At 36.7% G+C, this 12185-nt stretch overlaps 1 protein-coding gene across 1 annotated transcript in view; it reads right to left on the bottom strand.

Annotated features, from left to right (window-relative positions):
* The window catches only part of ADAM12 (ADAM metallopeptidase domain 12), a 294207-nt gene that overhangs the window by 45877 nt on the left and 236145 nt on the right, over positions 1-12185 (bottom strand). Inside the window, exons 12-14 of the mRNA XM_087964323.1 lie at positions 9770-9947; positions 1130-1219; positions 371-566 (exon numbers count right to left, since the gene is read on the bottom strand). Of these exons, the coding sequence (XP_087820449.1) occupies positions 371-566; positions 1130-1219; positions 9770-9947 (464 nt within the window). The remainder of the gene's footprint in view (positions 1-370; positions 567-1129; positions 1220-9769; positions 9948-12185) is intronic.

Here is a 12185-nt window from a genome sequence, read left to right as displayed (position 1 = left end):
TCGTCTCCGTTCCTTGCGCCCATGCTCAGGACTTAACAGATGTGGTAACAACCACTTCCCAGAAAACTTTAGGCTTAATAGGTTAATAGAGGTAAATGTACACTAAGGCAAAGAGGTTAATGAATTAGAAAATACCATTCTTCGAATATTTTAATTCTATTCTTTGTATCCTTCACCAGCTTACTTGCATCATCAGGAATGCATCATTGACTATCAGCTTGAGGAAAGGATTGGCAGCAGGAAAGATTTATTCTGGGATCATGAATTCTGACAGGTATGAAATCATTACACGCCTCCTCCAAATGTCAATGCTAATTTTTTTCTGCGAATAAATATCTAGAGAAAAAAAAACTCAAGTATTCAAGCTCACCTGGTCCCCAGAGGGTGATGCACTGTTGTTCATGAGTTTGGCACATCCCGTTATAGCAGTACCCATCTACCCCGTAGCAAGAGTGCCCATCATGCAAGTAAACATTGGCTGGGCAATGAGGATTGCTTCCAGTACAGAATTCAGGGAGATCACAGGAATTACTGGTACCCCTGCATAAAATCCCTGCTGGCCTCAGCTGTAGGGAAAAAGAAGGGGCTGCAGTTTCAAAGAAGAAAATGCATTATATTGTGGCTTTTATGCTACAGCCTAAAGTTGTCTTTCTCTCTTCCTAAGATTCTGTACCAGGCATCTATTAAACACAGCATGGGAGGTGAAAGAGCACTTTATATGCATCTCATTGATATACTGCAGAATTGTTTATGGCTTACTTTCAAAGGCCTACCTTCATTCCTCATTAAAATGCAAGCACAGCCCTTTGATGTTCTGTATCACACAGAAACACACATCTTAAACCTCAGAGAACTCTGCCGTGGTAGGCATATACATATAGGGCTCCATCTATTAATACTAGCAGCAAAGGGTATTTAAAAAAATACACACTGTCTTATGGGAGCAGATATGCTGGCTTCTTTCTAAAAAAAATAGTCTTCTCAATAATTTTTTCCCCAACATTATAAGACAGGAACACAAAGAATTCTGTTGAAAACACACCCATACCCCAGGCTTGAATATATGAACCAACACAAACATTACTATGAAATCTTGCCCATACCAAATGAAGAATGATCAAATATTCACCTTGCAATCTTCACAGCAAAGTCCATGTGCACACACTGCTCCTGGCCTTAAAGTACAGGTTGTGGCATTACAGCATTGGTTTGTACATTCCTAAAGAGGAAAAAACAACCAATTGTACTATAGGGTTGCATCAAACAATCAAGTTGGTATACAAACAGACTCAATGTACAGGATGACTTGATTCTCAGGACAGAATTAAATAAAGTTCAGGCTAAATGCTGGATTATTTTGTGAAGTCCAGAGATTTCAGAATTGTCCTTGCCTCAGTCTTACTTTTTCTTTCCTTAAATGTCCTATCGATGATATCCTACCAAAGAGACCCAGGTACAAGTCCATCTTTAGCCATGGTTAACTTTGGGCTAACTTTCTCTCTCAGTTGCAGACCTCACAATGGATCAAGTACATCCCCTTGAGTTTCTACATGATAGCCAGTTCTCCATCCAGCGATAAAAAAAGCATTCCTAACATATCTTTATTTAAGTTTTTAAGAAATAATAGCATGAACAAACATTGGAAATGCTTGATGGTGTTGGTGGAATCCTATTATGGTAGGAAATTCACTGCAATGCTAATTTTATGAACCAGCACATGTTATTGAGACTATCCAAGCACTCACACTATTTCTGCAACAATAACTCTTATCTGGCAAGGGGTCATAATCATACAAAGGGCAAAGAACCAATAAAATCCAATAAATGGAGAAGTTATTTCTATACAAATCCCACTATATTATGAACAGATTGCAATACTAGCTACTTTTATAAGAGCCATTTAAAAGTTTGAATCAAGGCAATATTTCTGCCAGCCTCCTTTAGCTCTATGAAGCCACCAATAACTAAATTTTATAAGGCTGAGATTATTCAACAAACTCTTGTTCTTTGTTTACTGGCAACTGATCTACTAATTTTATTTCCTGTAATTCTTTTAATATTTCAAAACATTTATTATGGAGCTGTTATTTTTTTTTTAAAGGGGAGTTAAGGATATTATATTAATTTATAATTTGTTTGAACTGGTTCTGTGTCTATTTGGAGCACTTTAAGTGTATGTATGCATATGTGTATGTCTGTACATATATATCTCACTTCATATAAATAATTAAACTTCAAGTAATTGAAGCTACAACTAGTAGTATCTTCCTAAGTTTTTCTCTCTCTCAGTGAGAACTAGATCTTCCCTTCTAGAACTTTATCACTATTTGTGCTCTCCCTGAATTGCTTCCAATTTATCTGGTATTGATCAGAACTAGCATAGTACATCAATGTGATCTAGATTGAGCAAAGTCATATTATTGGTTCAAGTGTCTTGGAAATGATGCTGTTGTTAATGCAATTTGAAAGGACATTAACCTTTCTTACATGGTAACATATTGCTAGGTTAGTAATCTGTTCTAACCTCTAGGTTCTCCTTAGAGATACTACTCACCTTGATACGATCTTCTCAACTTCATTTTGTTGAATATGTATCATATAATGTCATCTGTTGAAATGGGTTGTAGACTTTTCTATAATAATAGTAGCTACCCATTCCCATGTACTACCCTATTTCTTCTTGTAGATTTTTATTTTCTTGGTATGTTTTTCACTTACTACATATATTTTCCTATTAGTCTGCTGTTTTGTTTTAACTGAAAATAAATGGAAACATACAATTCAAGTATCTCAAATGTCCCAGGGAATGGTAATTCTTTTAGGTTAAGGATTGGCAGAATCACCTTTTCCCCTTCCATTGAGATTTCAAAAAAGCATAGCAAATTCTTCCTGCTCTGCCCAATTTCTGGAGTAGGTCATGTAATTTGAAATAGCTTCTATAATTCCATGGAAAACTACAATTTGGGTGGCATCTGGAATTCAGAAGAGAGTGTGTACTTCTGCCTTAGGGCTATACTTACACCATCCCCCTTCATAGACACTTGGGTGTGACAATTTTGAGAAGACAGCTATAATATGTCATTTACTTTTAGTTTTCTTATCACTAGGACATTTTTATATAGATTTCATCCATGACATAACTATAAGTATCATCTATCCCATTGGAAATCTGAAGAAGGTAGCCAAACAATCTCTTTGCTAACATAGTTAGGTAGTTAGCAACCAGCTATGAACAGGTTGGGTTAAACATACTGATGAAGCCTAAGTTGAAATTAACAAAACACACAATTGTTGTGTTCAAAAATCAATATTTTACCCCAATAAATCATATTATGCTTCAAAGTATTGTCTTGGATAACACAACATAGTATATAATGATTAATTCTTACAACACACCAAACAAAAATTACCCAAATCCATTTTATTCTAATCTAATATGTTGTTTAATGCTTTGTATTAAAAAAGGGGGAGAAACTGTTTTGGTGTTTGAAGGGCTCTTATGGAGCATCAAGTTAGTGAAAGGCTAGTGAAAGGCATTTTAAATTATAAGCTTTTGTCAATTAATAAATTAATGAAGGGTTAGTTAAAAAGAAACATAAATAATGGATGTGGATATAGTAATTGACCTGAGAATAAATCTACCACTGATATGAAATTACTTCAATAGAAACATTATGTTCATCTGATGATTTGGCCTCAGCTGTACATTCTGTCCACTGTAGATATATACTTTTAAATCTTAGATCTGAATCTAATGAAGGATAGGTTGAAAATATAATCTGCACCATTGGCTAACAAATACATTAACGATCCATGCAGCACAATTTAATCATGGTACTTCTCCCTGCACATAAGATCATAAATATTTTGTTGCCTGTAGATTACACCAATAAGAACACTCAGAAAAAAATTGGATTTGTTTCCAAGGTTAAAGTCAGAAGGAAGTGAGTTAAATTGATGATCCCTGAACATCAGGTCCCTGAGGACCTCATCAAAATAGCTACAGATAAAACTACACCTCAATTTTTAACTCCACCTGACTAAATAAATAAGAAAACTCTAATCCTGTTATCATAACATAAAATAGCAACTAGGTCAGAAGGAGAATCACAAGTTATTACTTTTATTATATTTTACAGACCTTAAGAAAAAGAAGATATGGCTAACTGATCCGGTTGCAGATGCTTAAAAGAATAAGGACAGAACATTTGAAAAGTCTTTTACTCGGAATGAAGAGCCAATGTGTTCCACATTTTCAATGGATATAGATATAGGAAAGATTGATTATTCCAGTAGCTTTTTCGGATGGCGTATTGTTGTTCAAATCAACACACTTGAATAAATTGTGCAACAAAGGAGATAGTGGTGATGCTCGTAAATAGTGCTGAAAATTTGAATATTTGCTATCACTTTTAAAACTTGAAATCAAGAGAATTAATAATGACTATTTAATAGCAACAAGTAACACTCTCTCTCGCCCCCCTCTCTCTTGTGTGCCTCCCTCTCCCCACTCTTCCTCTCTCTCATTTGATAGCACGATAAACACTGTTGGATTCCAAAAATAGAAAAATGCCTAAATTCATCAGAAATATCTAAATATTCCTTTTCAAAAATTACAATCTCTTTTTGGCCAGGTAATTGAAAATACTGTATTATGCAAAGCTCTCTGCCTGATCTTATAGCAAGATTTTTTTGTTGTTGTTGACTATGACAGTTTTGAAAAGAGGAGTCATATCTGTTGAGCATATTGTAGCAAAATTGCCTTAACAAAAACGAAAACAAAAAAAAAAACCCCAGCAAAAGCAGCAATATAAATTTTAATCTGAAATCCATAACTCTATGAACTATTCTGCACTAGTTTTGAAAGAAAACTGAAGAATGAATTTCATTTTGATTTAATGCACTTTTTGACCAGTGTGCAATAATTCCTTATTTACTATATATGAACTCACAAAATTGCATCTAGATTACACCCAATATAACATTACTGATTATTATTTTTCCAGGAGATAATGTTTCATTCGTGATGATGCCTCCCCTGGTGGTTGTCTAACCTTAAACGGAAAGATGAATACGCAAACAAAAAAAATCTAATTCAAAATTAGTTGTCAAACCTGCTTTTACAAATAGAATCAAACTTTTTGTTCTTTCACAGAAAGATAATAGAAATGCAGCATTTTATCTTCAAGAATACAATTTTCCAATAGGAGATCTTCCAATAAGGAGATCTCAGAAACTCTTGAATTTCTATAAATCTAGACACCTCAAGGCAGGTTGCTGTGGAGAGAGGTATCCAGCTTCATATACAGAATAGTCCTACTTATCAACAACATATACAGAATTAAACTGTGGAAGGCAGATTCAAGTGCTGGAAGTTATGATTCCCCCCTCTTCTAGGAAAACAGCCCCCAACCTTTGTCAAGTAGGGCTATTAAAATAGCTGGAGCCAGCTTGCTTTTCACAACAAAGGAAGGAGAAAATTACAGGAATGAGATACAGAGAAAAAACCATACAAACTAGCTAAGTTCCTTTCCCATAGAAATCAAATAGATGGCAAGTTATAAAAACTTGTGAAAAGCAAACCAAAAGGCATGGCAGGAAGGAAACATGACAGCAAACAAGCAACTACAAAGGATCAGGACCATAAAACCAAGATCCCAGGAAGAGATCCCAAAGAGACAGGAATTCAACACACACAAATCAAAGTCTTCGAAGATTCATACCTACAAATCAAAGGACCTGAAGTGTATAAAAGAGAGGTTTTTCTACTCACTTATTAGATTAATCCTAGGAATGCTGTGAGATTTCTTACCTGCCTTCCTATTAATAAACTGATTCTGATTTCCAAGCAGCTGACCAAATCATTTTGCATTTCTCCCAGCCGGGAAATTTGAATCTACAAAAGGAAATAACTTTGCCTATTACAAAAGGGCAAGGCTTCTTTTTCCTTTCCTCACAAGCACACAGGCCTTGGCAGTGGTGGATTAAGGCTCACTGGTGCTCTAAACACTGACAAATCTTGGTGTCGCCTCCTTTTTACATACTGTACAAAAGAAGCCATATTCTCAACTTTATGGTGCCCACTTTGGGCCTGGTGCCCTACCGTCCCTGTCCTATTGTTTCTTTTTATTTTTCTTATATGTATCCATTTCATGTATTCATAACTATGTTTATACTTATACCTATTATCTTATAATCGCTTGACAAAATAAAATAAATAAAAATAAATAAATAAATAATGGTTAATACACCACTGGGCCTTGGCTGCTTTCAGAGTTACAGAGTATTTCTGCAAATATTTTAAGAGAGTTTTTAAATTTTTGATGAAGAAAAAACAAATCTGCCAAACAGGCATATGATGAAATCCTTACATCTGTACTCTGAGTACTTCACTGTCTGTCATTGTAGTATCAGCTTCAGTTGACACTGTCAGCTTCAGGTCAAAGTGCAAATATAGAAAATTCCCAATATGCTGGATTTGAACATATTTGCAGGACGGCTTCCTCCAGCCATAATGATCTGCCTTAATTCAGGCATCTCAAGAAAAGCTGTTAGTAATACCCCATTTCCGCAAATTCTATCGTCTGCAGGCCCATAAATGTTTTTCATTGGTGACACCCCTGCTTGGGAAGAACCTCTGGTAGATATCAAAGCTTCACAATTCCCAGACATACTTAGTCTTCTGGAATCTTTTGAAGATTGGGATATTGCAGAAGGGATAGAGGAAGTGAAAGAACAGGCAGAAATGTTGTTTCTTTTTTCTGATTTAATTGTCACGTATACATTGTCTTTATATGGATTTTTTTTATTTTAAAGTTATGATTTGCTCCTAATTATGGTAATTGCAGGGGCTGTGGCTAATTCCAGTAGGTATTAACTTGACCAATATAGAAATAAATATATTTAAATGTTTGGAGTTGAAATGATCTTGCAGGTCAGTACAGGTATAAAACAATGAACAGCATACTGAACAGATGACTGTTCAGTTTCTACTAAAATAGCAATAGCAATAGTACTTAGACTTCTGTACCGCTTCACAGTGCTTTAAGGCCTCTCTAAGCAGTTTACAGAGTCGACATATTGCCCCCAACAATCTGGGTCCACATTTTACCGACTTCAGAAGGATGAAAGCTCAGTCAACCTTGAGCCAGTGAGATTCGAACTGCCAAACTGCTGGCAGTCAGCAGAAGTAGCCTGCAATATGACAATCTAACCACTGCACTACCACAGCTCATGAATAAATACTACCAGCAAGAGAGAATCCATAAATTCTCAAGGAAATCCATTTCACTCAACATTTTCTTTTTTATCATTAAGTCAATTATTCCAATCCTGAGTTAAAATTAGCTTCACTGCAAATTCTACCCAGTTTTTACAGAAGAGAAGTAGTTTATGAACATTTAGCAACACTTCTGCACACAGTTATTTATAGTTAGTCCTCAACTTACAACAGTTCAATTATTGACCATTCAAAGTTACAATGGCACAGAAAAAAGTGACATATGACCGTTTTTCAAACTTATGACCGTTGCAACATCTCCATGGTCACGTGACCAAAATTCAGATGCTTGGCAACTGATTCATATTTATGATGGTTGCATAGTCTGGGGTCATGTGATCACCTTTTGTGACCTTCTGACAAGCAAAGTCAATGGGGAAACCAGTTTCACTTAACAACTGTGTTAACCGTGTTAACAGTGTTTAACCGTGTTAAATTAACAACTGCTGTGATTTATTGAACAACTTTAACAACTCATTTAACAAAAAAGGAAGAAAAGTCATAAAATGAGGGAAAATTCACTTAACAACTGTCTCACTTAGAAACAGAAATTTTGGGCTCAACTGTAGTCATAAGTTGAGGACTATCTGTATAAGCAGAGATTTTTTAAAAACGTGCTGAAGAAGTAAACCCAAGATGTGTCTCTTGTCAGCTTTCCCAGATAGATCAGACAGGAAACACAACCAGATACTCCATTGTAAGGCTATAGTAACATAAACTTGCAATTTGAAAGTAAAATTCTCTCACCACCAGAGGGTCCCTCTGAGCCTCTTTCTCCACCCATTACGCAGCTGCTGGCTATGCCCCTATTAGACAGAGGTGGCATTCAGCAGGTTCTGACCAGTTCTGGAGAACCGGTAGTGGAAATTATGAGGAGTTTGGAGAACTGGCAAATACCATCTCTGATTGGAGATTTTACAGTATCCTTTCCCTGCCACGCCCACCAAGCTACGCCCACAGAACCGGTAGTAAAAAAAATTGAATCCCACCACTGCTATTAGACCGTTCCCTAGGCCAGAGGTCTCCAACCTTGGCAACTTTAAGACTTGTGAAGCTTCGCTGGCTGAGGAATTCTGGGAGTTGAAGTCCACAAGTCTTAAAATTGCCAAGGTTGGAGATCCCTGGCTTAGGTAGCATATCTCCCCATCCCCATTATATTCCCACATACCATTGCATCTCTTTTGGGCAGCAGTCACTTTTAATTAGTCAGGTCCACTTCCCTTCTTTTTCATTTGTAAGCAATTTTACCAACTTGAGATCTGTAAGTTTCTTGATCAGAGTTTCAGTCCGCCCCCTCACAGTGACCCAGCTTCAAAGAAATAGCTTACTAAGATCACCAGATACCTTTGTTTTTGTTTTGTTCATTTGAAATATGATATTTGGTCTCCATCAGCAAAACATGCATCCTAGAATTACTTAACGATTAATAAAATGAGTTTTGAATGCATGTTTTAGAAGAACCTTCACAGAGGATGCCTCAACCTCTTCAAGGATTTGAATTATACCGATGTGTAGATCCTGGGTTAAATTACTGAAATAATGTAACTTCAATTAATGTAATAGATTTGCACACTTTGAACTGTTTCATGACAATATTAAGTTATTCTTTTATTTAAAAATATTAATAAGATGGAGAAAAGAAACCAGAAAGGTCTGAGTTAGCATGAATTTTCAAGCATCAGGCAGGAGATGTCTACCTCAAGAAATGAGTGGGCTGTCAGGAAATCTTTATGACTTCAATCAACTTAATAAACTATATTGAAAACTAAAGTAATTTCTTGTTATTTCAGTGCCTCTCAATTTATTATGTATTAAGGGAAGAAACCAAAACAAATCCATCATCTTCTGATATAGTTAGTTTTGATTATCTAAACAATTCCCCCCACTCCCAAGCATAGTGGCAATGGATGCTAAGATATAAATTAAACAGAGGGATCTTATCCGGCATGTTCTTTATGCTAACAACTCTATACTGAAGAGAAGAGTAATAAATCAGAAGATTTGGGAAAATGGTTTTGTGCATCCATAGAAAATAAAAACAGGATATTAGCAAAAGAGCCATCTGTTCTAGGCCTGCAACTGAATAGCCTTTGCATAATATAGCTCAGGGAACATTCTTCTGCATAATGGATCATCCATCCTTTATGTCAAAGTTTCCCACTTCAACAATTTTAGTATGTGTGGACTTCAGCTCCCAGAATTCCCCAATCGCCATGGGAATTCTGGGGGTTGAGTTCCGCATGTTTGCTGTGAGTTCCGCATGTTTGCTGAGGCTGAAAAACACAATTTTAGGTAATGTTAACTTTGTAGAATATCATGGTCTTGGATATGGCCTCTAGGTCAGGGAAAGGCCAGCTCACAGGCATTTAGACCATTTTATCTAGACATTTGAGCACTGCAATGAAGAATTTGAAGAAACTAGATGAAAAATGTTGGGAAATTCCAAAATGAACTTGGCCTTTCCTTTACAGCAAAGAGTGTTACTCCTACCTCAGGTTCACCACAATCACATTCTTCTCCCTCTTCTACATAGCCGTTCCCACATTTGGGGCCACCAAATGATTCCTTAACCTCTGGAAGGTTGAAGAGACACATCCCCACGCCTTTCTCCAAGCTGTTTTCCAAGTCCTTCTTGCTGCAGCTGCTGAACATCATAGGAAACGGATAGCTAGAGAAAAACAGGAGAAATTTTGTTACTATAATGGAATTTAGGTGAAAGAAGACGCCCTAACATGCTGCCTTGTTCTAAATTGTATAGCATCATAATACACTATAATCAACAAGGCAATGAGTGTTCCCTCTATTGGGGATTAAATGCAAGCATTTTGACAATTGCTGATGTAAATGCTTCTTCCACAATGCATACTTTGTGTACATTAATAATTATTATAAACACACAAAACTGTCTTAAGAAAAACAGACTGCATAAAATTAACTGCAGTATATTTTATATATCTTTTAGTAAAATAAACATGCTAAGGGATAACTAATCCTCACTCCTGTACCTCTAAGCCCTCCATATCAAGGCAGATTTTACAAAGTGGGTAGTTTTGGGGGAGAGAAGGAGTAGGAAATGGGACACAGCAGATTAGAATCTGTAGGAAGGGAAAATTTGCATTACAACTGCTTGCTTGACAAGTTTGAAATTACAACTAGGCACTGGAAAGGGTGATTTATGGCCTGTAAAGCACTCCTAACCACCATAAAACATCCACCCACCCCAAACACATGACCACATTTCAAATATTGGTAACCAGCTCACATTTATTAAAATAGTTTGCAGCATCCCGTGGGCCAGGATTCTGATGGTTTTGGGGGCATTTCCCAGCAGAAAATGGCAAAAAAAGAAGTGGTCATTGGATATGCTGGATTCACTTAACAAAGACATGATCCACTTAACAACCACATGGCTCACTAATATGACTTGCTTTACTACCATCATAAAAGCAGTTGTAAACTCTAGTCAGGTTATGGTGGTGGCCCTTTTAATGACTGCCTTGACTGATGACCAACATTCCACGCCTAATTATGGTTGTAAATTCAGGATTCCCTATAATACTCTAATAGCAAACCATGGATCAAATGTTTGTGCTGCTTTTGCTACCGATTATATATAAGGACACTCCTATATATTTTTAACATAAAGAGTTTCTGTGAAGTTTCTACATTTTAAATCTTCATTTTTATGCTCTTGCATGCTTTCTTTGGTTTTCCGTTGGATGTTTGCCATTCAGTTAATCGTGAGTGAGGCTCAAAAACCTTTCTATTCAGTTTAATGCCAGCTGTAACTGGAAGGTAGCAAGGACATCATGCCACAGCTATGGACACTAAAAGAATGCCAAAACACACATACTAGCTCTTCTGGGACATTTCTTGTGATTACATTAGCTTGAATCACAACCATCTGGCGAATAAAAAGCAAACTGCCTTATTTTCTAGGCTCTGGAACCAATTCTCTTGTCCTTCTGCATTCAACCAGCAGATTCACACTATAGCTGGATAGGGAGTCAGCCAGCTCAATAATCACTGGAGTTTGTTCCCAAAATGTCTTACATCAATCCTCTAAAAAAGGTAGGATGAAAACTTAAACAGACAAATAAGGGAATAAACAGAAAATCTGCATAATTGAACGAGAAAGTGTAATGACTATAATCTATAACTGAGAAAGAGTGTGTTCTAACTCAAATAACAGATAACAGATAATCAGAGTTGAAAGGGACCTTGTGGGTCATCTAGTCCAACCCCCTGCCCAAGCAGGAGACCCTACACCATTTCTGACAGATGGGAGTCCAATCTCTTCTTGAAAGTCTCAAGTGATGGTGCTCCCACAACTTCCGAGGGCAAGCTGTTCCATTGGTTGATTATTCTCACTGTCAGAAAGTTTCTCCTTATTTCCAGGTTAAATCTTTCCTTGTTCAGTTTCCATCCATTATTCCTTGTTTGGCCTTCGGGTGCTTTAGAAAATAGCTTGACCCCTTCCTCTCTGTGGCAGCCCCTCAAATATAGGAAGACCGCTATCCTATCTCCCCTGGTCCTTCTCTTCACTAGACCAGCCATACCCAGTTCCTGCAACTGTTCTTCATATGTTTTAGTCTCCAGTCCCCTAATCATCCTGGTTGCTCTTCTTTGTACTTTTTCTAGAGTCTCAACATCTTACTTATAGTGTGGTGACCAAAACTCATCAAATAAGGGAGTCTTATTAAAGGAATTGAAGAAAAATGACATCCCTCTTTCTGTTTACAGTTAAGAAATTATGGCTAAATAAAAATGTCTCCTCCATATCACAGGTTGGAGATTTGAATTGCGTCCTGTAATTTTATTTTTAGGAAGAGCAGCATTTTCACAAGCCTCTGGTGAAGATCAGTATGACTTTGCTTCATTTACAGTAGTAACCTGAGCCTCCCCA

This window comes from Notechis scutatus, chromosome 4 (genome assembly GCF_049901735.1).
Source record: "Notechis scutatus isolate UNSWTSFEM ecotype Mainland chromosome 4, rNotScu1.2, whole genome shotgun sequence".
NCBI lineage: Eukaryota > Metazoa > Chordata > Lepidosauria > Squamata > Elapidae > Notechis > Notechis scutatus.
The sequence above is the reverse complement of the archived record's forward strand: the minus strand, read 5'-3'. Positions and strand labels throughout refer to the sequence as shown.